This window comes from Myodes glareolus, chromosome 18, assembly GCF_982192425.1.
Source record: "Myodes glareolus chromosome 18, mMyoGla1.1, whole genome shotgun sequence".
In the NCBI taxonomy this organism is placed as follows: domain Eukaryota; kingdom Metazoa; phylum Chordata; class Mammalia; order Rodentia; family Cricetidae; genus Myodes; species Myodes glareolus.
This window is the reverse complement of record NC_142043.1, coordinates 47,287,406-47,310,396: the sequence shown is the minus strand read 5'-3', so window position 1 is coordinate 47,310,396 and position 22,991 is coordinate 47,287,406. Positions and strand designations below refer to the sequence as shown.

At 43.0% G+C, this 22,991-nt stretch overlaps 1 protein-coding gene across 1 annotated transcript in view; it reads left to right on the top strand.

Annotated features, from left to right (window-relative positions):
• Sgpl1 (sphingosine-1-phosphate lyase 1) overlaps nt 1-22,613 on the top strand; it is a 49,659-nt gene extending 27,046 nt beyond the window's left edge. Inside the window, exons 4-15 of the mRNA XM_087898141.1 lie at nt 1,263-1,330; nt 4,559-4,706; nt 7,813-7,889; nt 9,434-9,562; nt 13,221-13,309; nt 14,546-14,654; nt 15,282-15,380; nt 16,181-16,330; nt 18,212-18,450; nt 18,850-18,996; nt 19,786-19,906; nt 20,280-22,613. Of these exons, the coding sequence (XP_087754267.1) occupies nt 1,263-1,330; nt 4,559-4,706; nt 7,813-7,889; nt 9,434-9,562; nt 13,221-13,309; nt 14,546-14,654; nt 15,282-15,380; nt 16,181-16,330; nt 18,212-18,450; nt 18,850-18,996; nt 19,786-19,906; nt 20,280-20,420 (1,517 nt within the window). The 3' untranslated portion in view covers nt 20,421-22,613. The remainder of the gene's footprint in view (nt 1-1,262; nt 1,331-4,558; nt 4,707-7,812; nt 7,890-9,433; nt 9,563-13,220; nt 13,310-14,545; nt 14,655-15,281; nt 15,381-16,180; nt 16,331-18,211; nt 18,451-18,849; nt 18,997-19,785; nt 19,907-20,279) is intronic.
• Nucleotides 22,614-22,991: the final 378 nt, after the last annotated feature.

Genomic DNA, 22,991 nt, shown 5'->3' with positions numbered 1-22,991 from the left:
TTCTCGAGCATCTTTCTCCTTTGGCTACGTGGCCTTTCCTTTGACTCCGCCTGCTCGCTCTCTATATCTTTTCCAGCCTTGCTATATTCTGTTAAGCCATTGGTCGAAAGCATCTTCTTTATTAACCAATGGCAATAAAACTTTTTTTTTTTTTACAGGGTTTCTCTGTGGCTTTGGAGCCTGTCCTGGAACTAGCTCTTGTAGACCAGGCTGGCCTCGAACTCACAGAGATCCACCTGCCTCTGCCTCCTGAGTGCTGGGATTAAAGGTGTGTGCCACCACCACCCAGCAAAACATTTTTATAGTATGTAGAGGGGAATCCCACATCAGTTGTACATCTAGGAGAAAACATTCTGAAAACAAAAGAGTGCTTACAAATCAGTGGCTTCAGTCTCTCTTGTTGCTTTATCATAGTGTGGGTCTCAGTGGTTCTATTGCCAGAATTTGCAGTGTTGATGGGGTACAGTAGTAGAAGGACAGTGCTACCTAAAGCAAGCACAGTAAAGCAAAGATGCAGGCAGGCCTTGATGAGTGCCAGGGCGTAGACATGCGTGGGTGGCACTAAGTTAGAAGTTATCCTACCCAGATTCCTTAGGAATCATCAAAGGTTCATAATTCAGTTCTGCCTAGGATAAAAGCTGGGTGAGGGTCTCTTAGTTGCTCCTGGATAACAAAAGAATCTGTACAGAGCATCTGTGTGCAGTATGGCATGTTTAAAAGATTACTTATTTTTAGCATGATTTATAATAGCAAAAATTAAGAATGTGTTCCTCAGTAAGGAGAACATTAAATAGATTTCAAAACTTTCCTTTAATGGAATGCACATGTGCATGCACGCCGGCACATAGCCGAGCATGTGCACACAGCTGCTCACTCCTTACACATACACAGACAGAAATGAATGAGGCAATGCTAATCTCTAATACTTCTATGGAGGAAAACAAGTTAGTACAGTAGTAGGCTATACTATTTCTTCAGGAAAAAAGAAATAAATGGGAATTTATTTCTACTGTTACTGGTAAATACATCAAACTCTAGAAGTGTATACTGAAACAAAGTGCACATGTAAGGGCAGACTGAGGTCTGTTTTGGAGAGAAATGAGGGGCACATAAATATAGTACTCAAATTGAAAGACACTTTCCCTCTGGCGGAAGTGAAGTTGTAAGACAACTGAATACTAACTAAATAGTTACTGTCTGCTGACTAGTAGGTTATATCCATGGGATTTCATGAGACTTATAGAACTGTTTGTTTCTTGTAGGTTTATGGTCACGGTTTAAAAAGAAATTATTTAGGCTAATAAGGAAGATGCCAATTGTTGGACGCAAGGTAGGTGCAGTCTGTACGGATCTCCCTGTTTGGTGTGTATACCATTTCTTTCTGTTTTTCAGATCAGTATTCTCAAGAAAGAGGAGTGATTTTTGTCCGCCAAACTTAGGGGGCATTTGACGGTGTTTGGAAACTGGTTGGGTGACAACTCTAATGGCAGGCTTCTAGCATCTATGGGTGGAGGCTGGGTGACTGTAAAACACTTCCCAGTGCGTGGTATGGATGGCCCCACAGCAGGTGTGTATGGCTTAAGCTGTTGGAAAGGCCACATTTGAGAATCCTCACCTTAACACTTTCTCCAGAGGGGAGATGATGAGTCTGTTAAGGAGCAACGTGAAATGAGAAAACCCGACTGAGTGAAGTCTTACTGTGCTTTAGAACGATATTTGGCTGGACTGAATTTAGATACACATCTGGGGATTAGATCACAGGTTGGCAAACTTTCTGTGAAGAACCACGGGAAACATTTTTGAGTCTGTGGTTCCCAGAAAGAAGATAGGTAAGGAATGAACCTGCCTATGTTCCAGGGGAACTGTATTCACAAGACCAGATAGGCCTCTGGCAATAATTCCCCATTTCCAGGGTTGGAAACTTGCGAGAGATAACAGTGGCTTTCTTGCCCTTTGCCCCTCTTCCCAGCAGACCTGCTCTCTTCACTTTGTACTCTTTGCTATCACTCACGTGGGATAAGATTTCTCCTCAGGGCTGGGCTCTTTATCAGGGGGAGGGGGGGGATAAGCCAGTCTCCTTGCAAGATGTAAAGACCTGTGAGTTCTGAGAGTCTTCAAAGCCCCAGAGTCCTGCTCTGACATGTCTCCTACCTCTCTGGCTTTCCCCAGCTTTACTTACTTTCAGTTTTTCCTACATTTTCACTTTGAGTCTTAGAGTGGGGGACGGGAGGCTTCTGTGACAGGCTGTGTCACAAGGGAGAGGACTCCCCATCAGTATTCCTTGTGATTTGAATGTCTCCAGCCTTCAGTTACAAGAATGATTTGATTTAACTGATTGACTGATTGATTTTTTTGCAGTGTTCAGAATAAAATCAGGTACCGCATACAGAAAAGGCAAGCTTTCTGTCACTGAGCTGCATTCCCAAAGAAACATTCTTTCTTTGATGATGGCAGTGGAGGGATGGAGGGCTTGAGTCTGGGACCTCCCCAGTGTAAGGCAGGCTCTTGACTGCAGAGCTGCCGTAAAATGTTACGTTTGTTGAGGTTTGTTATTAGCAGTGGTGATGGCATCATTGTCGGTGATGGTGACGGTGGCGGCGGTGGTGATGGCGGCAGCAGTGGTGATAGTCGTGACACATGGGACCTCAGACATGCTAGATGCTGGGCCGCACTTTACTGCTGAGCTGCATTCCTAGCCCCTCGACAGTTTTGGGTTCCAGAACCCGTTCTTAAACTTATAAAATTATAGAATTAAAGATCCTTAGAGGCCATGTAGGTACCTTCATTTTCCAGATTCTGAGGCTTAGAGATAGGAAGTTATTATGTGCGTTCACACGTACACGTTCTCAGTATTAGTTTTTTTAAACTGTTTTGCCAGTTGAACAGCAGTAAGTCCTTCCTTTTATGGAACTTGCAGTTTAGTAGAAAAGACAGAAAGCCAATAAGCATAACATTTGCATTTTATAATTTTATTAAAATTTTAAATATGAATATAAATTTTATGTAAGTTTAGTATATAAGTATATTATATAAGTATATTATGAATTTATAAAAAATAAATTTTATAATGTAACGAATGTAAGAATTGGTGGTGGGAAGAACTTGCTGTACTTTTTAATATACTTCCCAATGGAATTTTTTTCGGGGTGTGTGTTCTGTTTTCGCTTCTTAAAACAGTGATCTATGCATGACCGCTCAGCTTTCATAATTTCTTTCTCATGTATGGTCACTGTACATGCAACATGATCTTCTATTTATGACTTAAAGAATAAAGAACACTTCTATGCCTGAAGCATGCTTCAACGTTGTCCAGTGGTCTGCCCCTCAGTGCTGACATGCTCTAAAGGAGGAGCTTTTCTGTGACTTCACTGAGGGCTGAAGATCCTTCATATTCTAATTATCCGTGGCTAGGGCTGAGAAAATGAAAACTGGTGTGAGATCTTGGGCATTAGACTTTACTGACTATATTGCTGAGTAGCATCTCTATTGACTGTAACACACAGCCTTTCTCTCCATACTTACCACCCAGGTCTCAGTAGTAGCCATGTTGTGTCCATAATTTGCTGTTTCTCTTGGGCACCATTAGTAGAATTTTGTCTCTTTTGCTAAAATCAAGCTTCAAGAGATGAGGGCTTTTTTAATACTGTGTATTGGTTTTTTGTTTTGTGTTTTTCAAGACAGGATTTCTGATTTCTATGTATAACAGCTCTGGTTGCCCTGAAACTCACTTTGTAGAGCTGGCTGGATTTGAAGTTAGAGATCAAAGACGTGTACCACTACCTCCCAGCCGTTTTTTTTTTTTTTTTTAGTATTTTAGTGGCTGTATCCCTAGCCTATAGTCAGATATTTGTTGAGCAAGTGAGTAGGTAAATGAAAACAAATGGCTCAGAAAGTATTCCTTTGAGGATGGAAAAGAATCATAGTTGATAAATTTCATGGCAGAAAGGACCATAGTTTCTCCTAGCATTTCTGGGTCAGATGGGTAAAGCTGCCCATGGAACTTAAGGAGTCGTGGTATAATCATTCTGACAGTTCTTAGGTCCGTGTGGGCACCTTGGGAGCTGTGTGACTCTCCATACTTGTGGTACTTTTCAAATGTCTGTTAAAGTTATTTGTCAATTGTAAAACAGCCAGGATCCCTTTTTGGTGTAGCTTGACCTGTTTTGTGGCAGTCTTTGTCAATCGCAGTATCACTGTTGACAACACAGCAACAAAGGCCTTATGTTACACTCGGGCTAGTGCTGGCTTAAGCCTGTTCAAACCAAGTGCAGTGCAGTATTAGTGATGTCAGCACAGCTGGCCGAGGACGACATTTACTGCATCTTTGACTTTTAGAAGGAAAGCTGGTTTCTTAAATTTCTAAGAGGCATTGTACACACTGGCTGGCTAAACAGATAAATGTTCATTTTCCTTTAAAAAAGAAAAAAGGATCAATCCCTTCTAATTTAGTATGCCTGTGTGGTGTCTGGTGCTGAGCCCTTGACCAGATCTCAGATCTCAGATCTTTGTACTTCACTCTTTTACCTCTCGTTAACTGATTTTTTCTTTGTCCTTGGAGATCGAAGAGCAGTTGCGGAAGACGAAGAAGGAGCTCGTCAAGCACATGCCGTTCCTGAAGGTGGACAGAGAGTACGTGAAAGCTCTGCCTGCTCAGGGCCTGGGCACGGCTGAGGTTCTGGAGAAACTCAAGGAGTACAGTTCCATGGGTAAGCCTTGGCCCAGGGTGCTGCCTCTGTCCGTCATTGGCTAATGTTGACGTAGATCAAGGATCACATGTACTGGAGGACCCATTCCCTACTTCCAAGACCAGATTTCATATTGCATATTGTGATATCAAAATTCATATCAAAATTGTGGTATCTGTTTCAAGGCACCGAAGATTACTATAACTCCACCATCCAAAGATGAGCACAAAGCTGGGTGTGGTGGTGCTTCCCATAATTCCAGTATTAGGAGGCTGAGATAAGAGGATTGCTGCAAACCCAAGACCAGTCCAGGTCTTGTAGTATCAGGCCAGCTAGGACTTTAATAGATACTGTTTCAAAAAATGAACAAAGATGAACACAGATGATAAAGATAGGTAGGTAGGGGCTAGGGGTTTAATGCTTGAGAGCATTGACTACTCTTCCAGAGATCTGAGAAATTCCCAGCACCCACCTGGTGGTTTATAACTATCTGTAACTCTAGTTCCAGGCGTTCCAGATACCTCTTCTGGCTTCCCTGGCATGAGGCTTGCACATGGGTACACAGATACATGCAGGCAAAACACCTGTAAACATAAAAAAAATTAATTGAAAGAAAAAAATAGGTAGGTGGCTGATGGATGAATGTACAATTGGTCTGTATAGGTGTATATTTGTCTACACATACTGAGCTGTACAGATGTATTGGTCTTCTATATGCATTGACACATACCATGTTCAAGAGCATAACTGGAGAATCATTCAGGTTCACAAATGTCTGGATTTTCAATTTTAATATGACCTTGGATTACTTTCTGTGTGCTCCAGTTTATTTCTACAGTCTCCACTTCCCTAAAAGTCAGATTAAGAGATTAAAGGAGAGCTGGAGAAATGGCTTAGAGGGTAAGAACACTGACTGTTCTTCCAGAGGTCCTGAGTTCAATTCTCAGCAACCGTGGTTCACAACCATCTGTAATGAGACCTGGTGGTTCACAACCATCTATAATGAGATCTGGTACTCTGTTCTGGCATTCAGGCATACATGCAGGCAGACTACTGTATATATAATCAATAAATAAATCTTAAAAGAAGGATTAAAGGAAATCATACATGAAAACATGTAGTAGCTGGCATATGTCATTGAATACTTGTTCAGTAAGTGCTAAGTATTGCCGTTGCTGCTATTAACATAAACACATGCATATCTGTTAGAGACTTTTGGTTTTTGAAAGAGGGTCTTAATATAGCTGAGGGTGATCTTGAATATTTGGTTTTCTTGTTACTTTCCGTAAGCTTGGATTGCAGGATGTGTCACTGTGCCCGGTTTATGCAGTACTAGCACTGAACTTACAGCATGCCAGTCAGGCACTGACCAACTGGGCAACATCTCCTTCCAAATACGCTTTTTAGTTTGACATTTTAAATTATAAATACGTAGTAAAAATGGAATAGCAGCTTCCTGTGTGCTCCTCACCCTAATTGTGAAACATGTTACATTTGTTAAAACTAGAAAATAAGTGCAGCTACAGCAGTATGAACTAGGACCAGATTCTGTCCTAATTAGTTTTTCTTTTCATATCCATTTTTCTGTTCTAGGGCTCAATTCCGATTGGACTTTAACAGCCTTTAAATTTTCTAATGGATAGCTGTAGATTTCTTGATATTATGTAGTATGGAATTAAATATGGTCTGGTACAAGTATGTCCAACCTGTAGCCCATGGAAACATGTTTCCCAACATAGCTGTGTGTGAGGCTCAACACGTTTGTAGACGACAGTGCCATATTGTGACATATAAGAGGTTGAGTACGCCTGGTCTAGGATGTAATAATACGGAATAGTTAGCAACCCTGGGACCTGCATTGTGTAAACGTCTGTGTTTTTCAGGGCGTGTTGCTGCCTTGCTTCCTTCGTTTCTTATGTCGTAACCCATCTGTATTCTTTGGAATAGTTAAAGAGCAGGATGTGAAACTGCATCCTGTCTCTCCGTAAGCATGGTGACCAGAGGCCTGAAGACATGTGTGGTACACAGCCATGTCCTGTAGGAAAAGAGTGAAAGTAGATGGAGACACATGACTGTTCTTGTTAGAACTGCAGACAGAACTGTGCTTTGGAGGGCTAGTAGTTCCATGCACTTTTTAGTGTGTTTCTGCAACACCCCTCTCACAGACCACTTTTAATGGGGTGCAACTTTGTGATCGCAGAAAGAGCCGAAGGACCCATCTCAACAGCTTTGTTAGTATAATACAGAACCTTTCTGGGAGAGCAAGTGGAACTTTGTTGGGGGCCCTTCTTGCCTTGTCTCGTGGTCACTTCCATGCCACTCTTGAATGTTAGTTGTGGCATGGGCAAGTGCCTATTGCAGTGTGGATTAGGGTGGGGCCTGAGCTGGAGGTGCTCCTCATTGGTACACTTTGTACTCTGGCTGCAGCTCTGGAGTTTATATAGTGAGATTTCATACTTGCTCGTTTCTGTCAGCTCTGCTTAGAGCGGTTCCTATACTTCCTGTGACTGGCTAGGGAAATGAGGGGATGGGGAAGCTACTACAGAAAAGGGTCATATGGAGAACAGGAAATACATGGAGGTAAAGGGCAGCTTTTATGTTCAGAGACAATAGCTGAGGGTGAGGGCAACATTACTGTCTGTCCTCATTATGCCTTGATGTAGTTCCTATTTTCCCACAGTTGTTGACACTAATGAATAACCTTTTGTCTCTATTTTGCTGTGGTAAATCATTATTGAAACTCTTTTGGTTTTTAACATAAGAATAGCAGTGAATTTCACTCAACTTATTCATTTACTCTTCTTAATTTTTTTAAAAAATTATATGTTTGGGACTGCATTTGTGTGGGAATGTGTAGACTTGAGTGCAGATCCCCTCAGAAGCTAGACGAGGGCATTGGATCTCGTAGAGCTGGCGATACAGAGGTTGTGAGCTGCCTGATGTGGGCACTGGGATCTGAACTCTGGTTCTCTGCAAGTGAATATATATTAACTGCTGAGCCATATGTCTGGTTCCTGAAATTTTTTTCCCCATATGCTCTAAAGTTTTTGTCTGTCCTGTATGTGTTAATATCTGTCTTCCCAGTGATGTTTGCTCCTGACTGAGGGCCCTTGACTTTTTTCTGCAGATGTCTTCTGGCAAGAAGGGAAAGCCTCAGGAGCTGTGTACAATGGGGAGCCGAAGCTCACAGAGCTGCTGGTGCAGGTGAACACTGGGTGCTTATGTGAATAGGTGCCATTTCTAGTTCATTTAACTATTTAATTTCCTTTTAGTAGTACAATAATAATATCACTTAAGGAAATTTTATTGTTGAAATGAAACCATAGCAATTTAGAAGTTTATTCTCATGCATATGGGATGAATGTGCACAACATTGCCAAATGCATTCTCAAATTATGACAAAGTGAAATGTCATTTATACCTCTGGACTTTATGGGGTTCCCTGAGGAAGCCATATTCCTAGTGAAGGATCCTGTCATTTGAGGATACTGTTCTTGTTTTTTGAGACAGGGTCTCTATATAGCCCTGACTGTCCTTGAGTAGCTTATGTAGACCAGTCTGCTTCAGACTCACAGAGATCCTCCTACCTCTGCCTAAGTGCTGGGACTTTGCTTGGTTTCATTTGAAATTTTGTTTTGTTTTGTTTTGTTTTGTTTAAGACAGGGTTTCTCTGTGTAGTTTTGGAGCCTGTCCTGGAACTCGCTCTGTAGACCAGACTGGCCTCAAACTCATAGAGATCCACCTGCCTCTGCCTCCCGAGTGCTAGGATTAAAGGTGTGTGCCACTAACGCCCAGCTCATTTGTAATATTTAATGCTAGAACCAAAGTTGTTTGATATGGGAGTCAGGGTAAGGCTGCTTGATCATAACGTTCTCAAAGCATACCCCATAAGATGATCCTAACTGTAGAATGGGATGTAGCTTTGAAAGCCACTCTTACAAGAAGTTACACTTAAAGTTGTGATCTCTCAGACCTTGTGTTTATCACTGTGAAACCACACACACCTTAGTGTTAGAGGTTGTACTTAGTTCTGCACTGATATAATATCCTGGTCATAATTCTGTGTTTAAACTTTTCATTATCTGTCGATGAAGCCCAGGTCCTCATGCAGGAGGAATGATGTGTCTCTGTACCGTCAGACTACCTGTTGTTCCAGCCATCCCTGGTACCTCCCATGTAGGCATGTGCCTTGCTCGTCCACATTCTTTCCCTCCTGTTCCATATGATGAATTTCCATTCGTCTCGTGAGCACTCAGGATGTTAGCAGGTCTCTCGTCGGGCCCCTTAGCACATATTCATTCAACAACAGCGGCTGCTCTGTGGCAGGCAAACCGTCATTGCTTTTCATGTTTGGTTGTTTTCGTTCATTATTGCTAGAACCCTGTAAGATAGACACTACTAGTCCCCTTTGCCTATGAGGAAACTGAGCCTCAGAGGGCTTATTTGACCTGTACAGCTAAAAGTTATAGCCAAATCTGTACGACTTCGAAGTGATGGTGATCCTTTGGTGCTACAGTTGAACACTTTTAACACTTCTTCCCTTATCACATTGTAAAATCACTTAGGTACTTGTCTGTCTCTTCTATTATATTTTGATCTTTAAGTTGGGGAATAGTTCATACACTTTTTCCAGTTCCTACTGTCGGACCCAAAACCTGATAACCTTTGCTCGGTGCATGATTTTCACCTTGTTTAGTGTAACAGCCTATCTCATGTTATACCGTTATACCTCTTTGCCTTTCTTGCAGGCTTATGGAGAGTTCGCCTGGAGCAACCCGCTGCATCCAGACATCTTCCCTGGACTACGGAAGTTAGAGGCAGAAATTGTAAGGATGACTTGTTCCCTTTTCAATGGCGGACCAGATTCCTGTGGATGTGTAAGTGGCTTGTAATAGACGTTTTAAAATAGTCTACTGTACAATTATTATATTGTTGTTGTAGAATGATCTATGAAAATGCTGTTGTACTTTTGGAATCCTGAGTGTCAACATTTTGGTATATATCTAGGCATTTTTCCTCTTTAACTTCATATTTTCAAAAACCTTTAAGCCTATATAGAGTTGCTAGGACAGTTTAAAGAACACTGTGGGTTCACCAGATACTTTGCCACCTTTCTCTACTTGAATATTTTCTCCTTCTCTTCTCATCTACTCATCTACATATCTACTGATCTACTACCCCCCACCCCCGTTTCTTTTTGGTATTCTGAGAAAGAGTCTCAGAGCCCAGGCTGACCTTGAACCTGCTTTGTAGCTGAGGATAACCTTAAATTGAAACCCCTGCCTCCTCTCTAGTGCTGTGGATGTGTGCGTGTTGGCTTTTTCTTCATTTTCTTTTCTTAAAGTGCTTTTCTTAGCCCTAACATCCCATTGAAAAATGTCACCTTCCACACTAGCGAGGTTTTATTTCTTGTACAGCGGGGAGTTTGGGGTTTTCTGCATCTCCTGTTGCACTGTGACCCTGGGCAAACCCCTGGTCCATGCATTGTTGGAGGGGAAGCTCCAACTTTGGCAGATTGTCTTGGAGAAAGTTGATTGTACTTTGTCTTAGGGTTTAGCTTGTTCTTAATGCTAGTTCAGTGATGAATATAATTTTTAATGCTTTGTCAAACTTTTTAGTTTTTATGTAAGTAAAGTTGCTTAAGGTATTAACTATATATTGCTGGAAATAGAAATTCCATCATTTTTCTTACATGACAGGCCAAAATCAATGGAAAGCCTCTTGCCCTCATACCTTTTTAAAAATTTATTTATTAATTTAATTTTTATTTTATGTGAGGAAGTCAGATCTGGAGTTACAGTTACCAGCTGCCATGTAGTTGCTGGGAATCGAACCCAAGTCCTTTGGAAGAGCAGCAGATGCTCTTAACCACAGAGCCATCTCTCCAGTCCCCCCTCACATCTTTTGTAGGCTATTTAGGTATTTGCATGTTTCCTTGGGTCTCCAGCTCTCCAGGCATTGACTGCACCACACAGCTCTCTAAGTTGAGAATGGCACTGGTATTTCTGTCAGTCTTTTTTTTTTTTTAAATCTGGATTCACTATAAGTGTATCTCAGATCTCTCTCTTTTTTTGAGTGAGAATTTTTTATTTTTAGGGGTGCTTATTCTGCTTCTTGCTGTTCTTGACAAATTTACTCCTTCTGTGAGTGCTATTTGCTATTTTGTCGTTGATCTGTTGTCTCATTTTTTTGTTTTGTTGTCTGACTTTGATCTCCTGTTGTATTCATTATGATATTATGGTTATGTGCTAGAGTGGTGGTTCTTAACCTGTGGGTCAAGACTATCAGAAAACACTTATTTCCAGTGGTCTTAAGAACTGAGACACCTGCTGCTCAATAGTGAAATTGCAGTTATGAAATAGCAACAAAAATACATTTATGGTCAGATATATATGTGTTTTTCAATGGTCTCAACACTTTGTTGAAAACAGAATTGCTACGGTGAGACACCATTATAAGGAAGCCGCTTCAGCTGTTTCCTCATGAGTTGGGCTTTCATTTTTCACACCCAACCCTGTATTTACAGTAGTTGCCATTTGCTTTATCCTGGTTCTGCGGTAATCTCTCCTGATGGTCTGTTTGTGTTGACTCAAGGTGGGTGACTAGTCTGCCCGGCTGGCTGAAGTTTTGTTCCTTCTCTATTAGAATTTCAGGGTCTGTTCTTCAGAGATTCTATTAAAAGTTCTCTCCGCACAGTTGCAAGAGGGTAGTCAACTTAGAGATTTATCCACCACGAATCCCTGAGGTCTTTACTCTTACAGGGGTCAGATTTGCCGTCTTTCTGTGTTGCTTCTTTCTCCCCATCAGCCATGTCCACTACACACAGAAAGGAAGAGGACAGGGAAGCCTGCTTCTCTGAGGATGTAGTGGGAGACTGTCCAGGGCTCTGCCGACAGCCCTGATTCCCGGGGCTGAGCAGGCACCGTTCGGTTGTACCTCTGCAACTCTTCTCTGCCAGTGTTTGAGGTTTGTCACATAGACTTCTCTTTCCGTATTTGGTGGTGATCACCGCAGAGCTCTTGGTTGTTGCCATTGTTGTTGCTTCCTTTCTTGTTTCTTTCAGGTAATGTTAACACAGAAACACAGCCCTAAGGACTGTCATACTGCTGCAGTGAAGCCTTGTCTCTTTCCAGTTACCTTTTTGTGGTGTGGCAGGGAGAAAGGACAATGTTCAGTTCCCAGTCTGTCTCCTCTTGTGTTTAGACTTCTATAGAGTGCTCTCTTTGTTTCCCTCTCTTCCTCCCTTGGTCTCATTCTCTTTTCCATCTCTGCATCTCTCTGTGTGCCTCTCTTGATAGCTGTTCCTGGTGAAAAAGAACTCACTGTTGAGAGAAGCAAGAAGATTAGGCTTTCCCAAATTAAAGGGAAATCTTTAGGCTGAGCCTAGCTGTGGGCGTTAAACAGTTCTCAGGCCTTTCTCTTCTTTTCCTATAGTAACTTCATTACCTCAGTCACAGTGGATGAGAGGACAGACTCATATACTAAAAATCAGATTACAGGGAACGTTGGCTGGCTTGCATAAATAATAAATACCACCATGTTTGGCCATATCTGAAAGAAAATGTTTTATGTTCTTAAATTATGTTCTCAAAATTTCTATATATTTTGAAAAGAGTCGATAGATACAAGTGACTTGTGACCTGTTTTCTAAATCCATAATTACATTTCTGTCCTGAAGACAGCACACATGATGCAGATGACTGGGGAATTGGGAAATGTTTTTGTTTAGGTCATTGTCAGACTTGTCAGTGTGTAAGGCCTGGTACTTTCCCAGCTGCCCACACAGCTGTCTGGTTATCTCATGTGACAGCGCTGAGGTTTTAGGCTAGACCACAGAGTGTCGTTGTTGACTTAAAGAGTTAATCTTAACTATTAGCAGTCTGTCTATCCCAGCATAGAAATGTCCAGACAAGGGTCCAGTGTCCGTTCTGTGAGCTGTTGTAGGGAAGGTGGTCACATGTTTCATGAAGGGCTTCCTTAGTCAAAAAATTACTTAATTTTCTGGGTTAATCTTTTTCCTAATTCTTGACCATGGGATTCTATACGCAGTGGTATCTTTATCCTATATGTAGATGTTAGGAAGGTTTAGTAATCATTCTTCATTCTAACGCTAATTAGTATATAATCCAGAGTACAGAAAGTTTTATTTATCAACAGATATAATGGGGAATGCTGAATGAATTGCCTAGGATCTTGAGTTTTGTTTTGTTTTGTTTTTTTGAAAAGAAAAATCCAAGAGTAGTGTGTATGACTCTTCAGAGTTGCTGAGTCTGAGCTGAGATACTACTAGCCTTCAGTTGGAAAATTATTCAAGCTCAGATATTGCTAAAAGATAGTGAGGTAATAGGATGTGTTTACTGAATGTCAAGTCGGGTTTCAGAAGTGTTAGTTGTTGGACACTGGCACACCTGTATCCCTTGTCGTCTCTGCAGCATTGCCCACGCCCTTGTCTGTTTCTGCATCCAACATTTTTCAGGTCAAAGCGGGGTGTACCTCTTGATCCCTGCCCTTAACTTACTTCTTTTCTTCACGTAGGTGACATCTGGGGGCACAGAAAGCATCCTGATGGCTTGCAAAGCTTACCGGGACTTGGCCTTAGAGAAGGGGATCAAAACTCCAGAAATGTATGTATGTGTATTTATTTCCCCTCTGATTATTGTCTGTTTGAAGCAGTGCAGTGTCAGCTGAGCCCATTCTGTTTCTCTGGTCCTTCTCTTCCAACCCTCTCTCCCTGGCCCAGCTCCTCTACCTCCCCTTTACCCCTTCACACCCAGTAGTCTTCTAAATGGAACAGCTGGCTATGTGAGCTTAAACACAGTGAACACAGTGAGAACAACATCCTTTTTCCAAAGGAGACAGAGTCCTCTGCCGTTAGTTTATCCAGAGCCTAAGGAAACTGTCTTTGCAGTATAGCTCAGTGAATGGTTCTGAAGTGTCTTCGACTACCTCAAGTGCTCCACAGGAACATTTCCTCTTGAGAGATGTTTCTAGAAGAAAGAATTCTAAAATGATTTTTTTTTTTAGGTTTAGTTACTATTATTGCTTTTGGTATAGATATATTTTGGTTCTTGGCTGACTTTCTTCTAAGTCCACATCTATACAGGGTACTGATATTATACCTTTTAGGCTAGTGCTTTTTGGTTCTTTCTCCACGCATAGGTAACTAAGTAGTTTCTGCTCTGAATGTCATCAAATTGACTCACTTTGCCTAGGAGAACAAACCTGGCTACTATCGCCATCTTCACACGTCAACCTTTGGTGCTTGGCACTTAGTCATTGTAGAGAATTTTCTCTCTTACAGAAACAGTAATGGTGAGAGTGGAGTAATGGGGATATCTGGAAGCAAATATGTACCTGTGACTCTGTTTTCTCTTTGAACATTATTCAAAAACTATTGGTAACCATGTAGGAGAGACAGATTTTAGTTTTTCATAGGTTGGTGATTGTTCAGAGCGGGCAGGCCCCTCTGGCCTGCGGTGTGGCTGCTGCTCTTCACCTCTGCTGGGCATCCTTACTGTCTGCATCTTGCTTCTCTCAGTGGTCCTTTGGATGGTCTGCCTCATACACCGCATCCGAACCCTCTGTCTGGTAGCCTTTTCCTGTCTGAAGCAATTTATGCTTCATGACCTTTTGTGTTCTGAGATTTCCTTCCTGTTGTCAATTTTTATGTCCTAAATACTAGGAAGAAACTGTCTACAGAAAATCAATATGGCTCTTTTTGTTTATACCAAGAACGTATAAACATAATAGTGTGAGGGAAATTAATCAGACGTTTGAACTAGTTACTTAAGTTGCTGCAGTGTTCCCCTGGATCCTGTTGTGCTCTACATTGCTCTGTCCTCTTCCTCCCCATCACCTAGTGTGGCTCCTGAGAGTGCCCATGCTGCATTTGACAAAGCAGCTCATTATTTTGGAATGAAGATTGTACGTGTTGCAGTGGACAAGAAGAGCATGGAGGTGGATGTGCGGGTGAGTCCTCTGAGGGTTCAAGGGGCAGAATGTCACGCTGTCTATCCAGTCCTACACAGATGGACTCCCCTGCTCAGAGTAGAGCAACTAGAGCAGAAACTAGACTGACAGTGCAACAAGCAGCCAGATTTCCGAGTGCTGACAGGTGGATGATACTTACAACACCTTTACTTTCTTTTCTTTATTTGTGAAATGAGCATGGATGTACTTGGTCCCAACACCCCCTTCCATGGACCTGAACTTGTTTTTATGTCTCACATATGTATAGAGGAACTTTTCCATTTATTGAAGCTGTTCCATTATTGGAATTTGTAGGCTGCAAAGTTAAATCAAGTTTTTACTAAATCTTGACTGGTAAATTGTGGGGCTGGGACTCACAGTTGCCTCCTTTGCCTCGTAGCTCAGTAATTGTTTCTATTTCCATAGCGGTTGCATTGCTCTCAGGTAGTGTTTCCATGTGTACTTGTGTGAACCCTTCATACCAGAAGGCAGTCTTCCCAGGGTGCAGAGACAGAGGGGGCACTTGTGAATGTGGACTCTGAGCCAGTGGTCCATATTGTCCTTACAGCAGAAGTCATGAGCAGCTGTGACTAAGATTCTTATTTCTCTTAAACCTTCAATTCCTAGGCAATGAGAAGAGCCATCTCCAGGAACACAGCTATGCTCGTCTGTTCTGCCCCACAGTTTCCTCATGGTGTGATTGATCCTATTCCTGAAGTGGCCAAGGTGAGAAACAGGCTATGCAAATAAATACTTAAAATAGATGTGATGTACAGGGCTTTGTGAAGAGAAGGAGTTTTGACTTTTGGGTTTGAACATAGCAGGGATTGCTAGCATTCATCAACCCTAAGGCAAGCAGGCCCCTATACCTCTGTTGGGTGCCTCTGAAAGTCACTGGCATCTTGGTTGGGAAAAGGATAGTACATGATCCAGGATGCCTATAACCCAGGTATTTTGAAATAGATGCTTAGATTCCTACCAGGAAGTAGTCTGCCATTAGGAACATGTCTACCACATATGACTGAAGTAAGACCTTTTCCCTCTAGAGGCTGTTAAATCAGAGTTCTGCTATTTCTTACACGATGGGGTAGGGAAGCTTGAGGTCAAGGTGTATTTAAATACAAATTACATTTCAGATGGACTCTTTTGAAGACTAAATATACATGAAAAATAAACTTCATTTAAAAATGTTAAAAATAACTCTTTGGGGTTTGGGATTGTGGATCAGTTGGTAAAGTGTACTCCAGGGCGGCACCAAGTCCTAGTTTTGATTTTCAGCACCCCATGAAATTGGGCATGGTAACATATGCAAGTCATCTGAGGCAGAAGGGTCAGAAAAGTTAAAGGTCTTCCATGTGCTAAATATCACGTTCAAGGCCAGGCTGGAGTATATGAGACCCTCTCTTCAAATAAGTGTACAGATAGCCACTTTTTAACACCTATGGAATGTAGTTCAGAGTAGCCTCTTTCCACTCATATCCTGCTAAGGGTTTATGTATAAATCTCCTATGTTCTTTTTTAACTAGCTGGCTCTCAAATACAAAATACCTTTTCATGTGGATGCTTGTTTGGGGGGCTTCCTCATTGTCTTCATGGAGAAAGCGGGGTACCCACTGAAGAAACCGTTTGATTTCCGGGTAAAAGGTGTGACCAGCATCTCAGCAGATACTCACAAGGTGAGTTAAGGAAGTGGCCAGTTGCTGGCAGTTGGTGAGTTTAGCTGTTCTTCACAGAAGGAATTGGGTGAAACATTAGTTTCCTCACACACATTATAGGGTTTCTCTTGCTGTGAAGAGACACCACGGCCATGGCAATGGCAACTCTTATAAAGGAAAATATCTAATTGGGGTTGACTTACAGTTCAGAGGTTTAGTCTGTTATCATCATGGTGAGAAGCATGGTGGCATGCAGGCAGACATGGTGCTGGAGAGGTAGCAGAGAGTCCTATCTCTGAATCTGTCACATTAGACCTGGCTTGAGGATCTGAGATCTCAGCCCCACCCCCAGTAACACACTTCCTGCAATAGTACCACACCTTCTCCAAAAAGGCCACACCTCCTAATAGTGCCAGTCCCTGTGAGCCTATGGGGCCATTTTCATTCAAACTACCACACATACCAACTATGAAATAAAGTCTGACTCTTGTCTGTCATCAGTTAGCTGTCAGGTAGTGGTTACAATGTGGAGGGGACAGCTCATGGAGAAAAGGAGCTCTTGCCTTTGCTTCTACTATGAGGATTTCCCTGTATACCAACAGCCAGGTTCATTGTGCCAAAAATCTCTGAAGTCTTGAGGTTATTGAGGTTATTGATACTGGAGTTCCTGAGCCTAAGTGACAATGTGCTAGTAGCAGTGTTCTTTTAAAAAAGAAACCCATGTGTTCAGGAACTGTTGGTTTACACTGTTTGATGTGTCTGTGCTCGCCACCTTTGGTGGACTGAAATGAAATCCATCTTGCTTGGTTGGCAACTCTTGAAAGTTTATCCAGATATAAACAATATTAATGGCTTCAGGGATGTGTACCTTGTTTTGGTTATGTTTCTGGAGCTTGTTTTAAACTAGATCATAGGGAAGACTTGTTTTTCAGACTCTGAATGATCTACAATACAATTTTAGTTACAGTTGTCTACCCAGACAACTCCTGTGTCCTTTCCCCTTTAACTGTCCTTTTGCTATGTGGGTCCGAAATGAAACTTGTATTAGCTGTGGTAAGAGTTCTCTAGGCGGAATGGAGTTGCACAATGTATTCCAAGATGGAATAAGTCATTTTGGTTTTGTAACACCAATATATTTTTTTTCTTCTTGTTCTTCTTTTTTTAATTTTAATTTTGTTAAGACAGGACTTCTGTGTAATAGCCTTGGCTGTCCTGGAACTCACTCTGTAGACCAGGCTAGCCTCAAACTCATGGAGATCCACCTGCCTCTGCTTCCCGAGTGCTGATATTAAAGGCGTGCACAACTACTGGCCGACTCAGTATGTTCTTAAAAAGAAGTGTAATGTCAAGCCAAGAAAATACGAACCAGATCAGATAGTAATTTGAGCTTCCAAGTGACTTGAGTTTCATTTTTTTCTTGGATTTTACTAGGAAAAAATTATCCTTATTTTCATACTAACATGTTATTCCAGGGGAAGTTTTTGTTTTATTTTAAGACAAGGTATTTATACAGCTTAGGCTGGCTTGAAATTCACTATGTAGCCCAAAACAGCCTTGAATTCCTGATCCTCCTCTCCACCTCCGAGTGTTAGAACTATATGTGTGTGCCACTGTGCTAAGCTTCTCAGAGAAAGAATTTTAAGTAAGGAAAGTCAAAGGCTGACTGAGAGACAGGAAACCTAGTCTTTTTTTCCCTGGATCTCAGATTCCTCATCCCTGACAAAGAGAGTGTGGAACCCATCCCCCGAGTTCTTTCTGCCTATTAACTCTGTTAAATCTGAACCTTACCCGAATGGGAAGCATCATAGAACTCCCATAAGAAAGCAGGCTTTACTGTGTGTGGCAGTGTGGACAGAGTTGCCAGGTACTACCACACTCTGACCTCTTTGCTTCTCCCCTCAGTATGGATATGCTCCCAAAGGTTCATCAGTGGTGTTGTACTCTGACGAGAAGTATAGGAAGTACCAGTTCTTTGTTGCTGCAGATTGGCAAGGTGGCATCTACGCATCTCCAAGCATGGCTGGCTCACGGCCTGGTGGCATCATTGCGTCCTGTTGGGCTACCTTGATGCACTTTGGTGAGAACGGCTATGTTGAAGCTACCAAACAGATCATCAAAACTGCTCGCTTCCTCAAGTCAGAGTATGTGTGGAAAACGGGGTTCTGCTTTGTCTCTTGCTCTTTCTCCTAGTTGGCCTAAGGCATCTCTACTTGGTAGCACGCCCTTTGACTACTTACTGTCTCCTGATAGATGGGGGTTTAGACCAGCCCCTCACCAACGGTGCTCAGGGAGGAGATACTTGCATTGCATTCTGTGGTATGACTTGGGAGTGGGGTAGACTGGGAGAAGCTGGTGGTTCTGGACAGAGGTTAGGGCTTCTGGGATTTTGATCTCCATAAGAATCGCCCATCCCAGCCTGGCTTCTGGTATAAAAGACAAGAAGACTATAAAGTCCCAGAGGGTAGCCTGTATTCATCAACTGAGATGAGGACCAGAGGAGTGGATATGGCTCAATTTCTTTCTCATTTGCTTATTTTTAGATTGGAAAACATCAAAAACATCTTCGTTTTGGGGGATCCTCAACTGTCAGTTATTGCTCTGGGTTCCCGTGATTTTGACATCTACCGACTATCTAATATGATGTCTGCGAAGGGGTGGAATTTTAACTACTTGCAGTTCCCCAAAAGGTATGCTTAAAGCCTCTGTTCCTCCTTTCACTTTATGACCTTACGAGCTGAGGGAGAAAGTAACATGATATACAGAGTTCAGTTTCTAGAACCCAGCCCATTGGTAGCAACTGGAGTTCATAGACATAAGGAGCAAAATGCTTTGCTTTATGTTCAAGTAGAACTGACAGCCTCCTGAGACAAGTTGTCACTTGGAAGGTTTTTCTCTGTTCTTTCTCCGGCCTCTATAGTCTGTGATCCATCTTGTCCATAGCTGTCAGCTCACTTTTCTAAGGTACTCTTACCTGAAGAATGTTTATTTCATGCAAAGCCCTCTAAAGATTCTGATCATGCAGGTCTGTTTGTACGCCTGTCTACAGCCTGCCTTCCCTAGGTCACAGTCATTGCCAACCCCATCCTTCTCCGGAGTGAGTTAGGGTTTCTTAAGAGTGTTGAAGTCCTTAAGACCCAGCTCTATGGTTCTTCCCCACCAGGGCCTACCCTCTAAGATGAAAGCCTTGAACCTGTCATTGCTCACACACATGATTTACGGAGCCATCACTGACAGTTTATGGGATGGAGACAAGACAGAACAACCAGCTGTGTTCATTTTGTTAAGGCGGTTCTTGGCCATGCTGGAAAACCCTAATTTTCTCTCTTAAAAAACCCATGGGTTTGAGAGCTTTGTCCCAAGGACCGGAAAGAGCAGTAGTGCTGTCCTCCAGTGCATCCCTTCCTGGGGGCGGCTTTATTGTGGGGTGGCTTTCTTTTTCAGAGTCTGTCCCTCTCACGCCCTCTCTTCTCCCACAGCATCCACTTCTGCATCACGTTAGTACACACTCGGAAGCGGGTGGCAATCCAGTTCCTAAAGGATATTCGGGAATCGGTCACACAAATCATGAAGAATCCTAAAGCTAAGACCACAGGAATGGTAAGGGTGCCAGGGCATCCCCACGAGGAAAAGTGACCAGACTCTTTGGAGGCTGTTTCTCTTCAGCTCAGTACACAGCTCTCCTCAACAGTTAGTGTTGCTGCTGGGCCTGCTCCTACTTGTTAGGTATCTCAGATGGGTAGTAGAAGCTGCTGGATGGAAAAGACAATGAGCACTCACCCTCCCCACCCCCCTAAATAGTAAACCCCATAGAATAGTTCTTTACTTGGAAAGCCAGGCTGGAAAGTATGTGTAAAAAACAGGTGTTTTTCTGATGGAAAGATAGGATGCCTGGGTAGGAAGTGGGGCGGGGTGCATATGAATGACAGCCATACTTCTGTCACTAATAATATGTCCTCGGTTGATTTTGCAGAGTGCCATCTACGGCATGGCCCAGACAACCATTGACAGGAATCTGGTTGCAGAAATATCCTCCGTCTTCTTGGACAGCCTTTATAGAACGGACCCTGTGACTCAGGGCAGCCAGATGAATGGTTCTCCAAAGCCCCGCTGAACTCTGACCCTTTGCTAGTTCCATGGAGCTTCAGGCCTTCAGAAGGTTCTTGGCATTTGGAACAGACCACACACAACTTGATGTCTGGATCTGCTCCTGAGAGCACAATACGATAAACCATACGGTAGCTTCAAGCCTCAGGACTCCTTTTCTTTCCTTTTGTGGCTTTTAATTTGAAGACCCTGAAGGATTCCACTGAGCAATGAGTCTGCCCTGATTATAAATGTTACCCTAAAAATTGTTTTAACCATATTCTCCTCTAACATCTTTAGCATCATCTTCACTTAATCATTGTGTCTGACCTGTCCTGACTTCCTAGGGAAAGTGAGATAGCAAGAGGGTGTCTTTGCTACCTCAGTCCGATGGTTTGGCTCTCAGGCAGGGGGCATTTATGTACTGTGTTTCCCAGGTGGGTGTTTCTATGTCCCAAGCAGGAGGTGATTTCAGCCTCTGCTTCAGGAGATGTCACTTGACTCTCAGGATCACTTTCATTGCAACTCGTTTTACTTTTCCAAGCACAGGTTGGCCAGGTCATTGACCTGTTTTTTGCATAGCCAGAGCACATTCCCTTAGCAGAGTTTGAACTGCTCCTTTGTCTCCAGTGCGTGACCTTGGTTGCTACCCTCAGTGGAGAAGCCTGTGGCAGTGATACTTACCCATGTTCCTTCTACACTGTAGGATAGGAAGGGAAGGTGTTTTCAGAGACTCCAGGGCCTTTTGACTGCGGTGCTGCCTCAGGATAGGGGTAGATCACACCTGAGCCCTCTTTCGGGCCTGATTAGCCGAAACCATATTTTCTATACTTATGCACACTTGTGGGTGGTGGTCCTCCCCTTCCTCATTGCCTTAATCTATCATGTAATGAGAATCTGTTTTTATTGAAGGAAACACTCCCCAAGTGTCCTTGACTTTCCTAAGTGGTGTGAAGATGTACAGGGGACCCTTTCTCCATCAGTGTGTTCTTCCTGCCTCTTCCCCCGATTCAGCTTCCAAAGGTACGATGGCATTTTAGCTTCAGGTGTTCCTCAGCCCCTGATAAAAGGAAGCTGCATAGGACAAGAGGCATTTTGGAGTAGAAAGGTATGGCCACAGCCATTTTACCTGGGGCCTAGGATTCCTTCACAAGACTTGATTGCCCAGGGTGATAGAGGGACAGAACCAACCCCTGTGCCAGCTTCCCACTTGCGTCTCCCTTTTAGGGATGGGGGCTCTGATCTAGGCCTAGCCCGTCCTCCCCTGATGATCATACCATGTGCCTTTCTCCCCAGCAGTGAGTAGTAAACTTACTCATCACACAGGTCCTGGCAGAAATGGACCAGTCTTTGAGGTGTGTCTGTGTGTAGGACAAGTCAGCAGGAGCCTTGCTCTGTTCTCTCCCCTTCTCAGGGATTCTGAGTATTGCTGGCTGGGAGAGAGCCAAACCACCAGGCTCTTCCTCACCTTCCTTGGGAAGTGATTTTCAGCACTGTTCTGACCCCAGAACTGTTACTAGCTGGCTCATTGCATAGCGAGTGTGTATGTCTACTTCCCTCCTGTATGCTCTATAGTGCACTGTTGGGATTCAGGGATGCTTGATGCTCGCATGTGTCCGAAAGAGGCTGAGTTCCTGAGCACTTCCAGTGGTGAAAGCTATGCAAGACTCATCTCTGGGTCTACAGTGCATCATGCTAGAGAGGTCCAGGGACCACCCAGCAGGCACCACTGGCTTGTCAGTGCCTAAAATGGAGAAACAGGTCCTCCATAGTCTCAGAGGACCCAGAAACTGATTCGCTCCCTTCCTTTGTGACAGTACTGGTATGGGGTGATGGTGTTTTTCAGAGGGACCTGCTGTAGCTACTTTATGATTAGGAACTTTAGTGTGACTTCAGGCTGTCATTTTGTGTGTCTTTGTGTGTGCATGCCATGCCTAGCCAGTGTCGGGGTGGGTAGGGTGTCTAGTATCATGTGGCTTAGTAGGTGCCACAGTAGCTTCTGCAAGCATCGTGCTGTCTTGCTTCTGTATTAGACGTAGGTAGTACTGTGAATATACTGCCATGTCACTTTTAATATCACCAGTTTTATACTTGGAAATGGTACTTGCCTCTTTGAAAACTGTTTCGTCTTCTCTAACCTTCTCATCATCTCCATGCCCTTTCCTGACTGCAGCAATAACTCTTTAAACAGTTTAATAATTAAATATCCCAAACTATTAAATCATTGGATGGTTGTGTTCATTTTATACAGACCACAATACAGCAGTTGTTGAACGGGAAAGCGGTCCCTCACATCGTCCCCCACACCCCAACCTTGGAGGTAAAGTTGTGACATACCTGCAGCCATGTCCATCATGTCTGAGTCTTCAGCAGGGAGCTTAGTTGTCTCGGGAGCTGGTTATGTCTGTCTGGAGAGGTCTATAGTCTTGGGCTTTAATTCCCTGGTGTCTTGGTCCTGACCTCTTTTCCATCCACTTATACCAGAACATACTGATGGATTAGCCATCTGGGTGGTCCCCCACCAACTGAACAACGTGGCTCTCTGTCTGGCAAGTCAAAAGCCCATCATTTGGTTTCGGGCCTTTAACACTCCTGGATA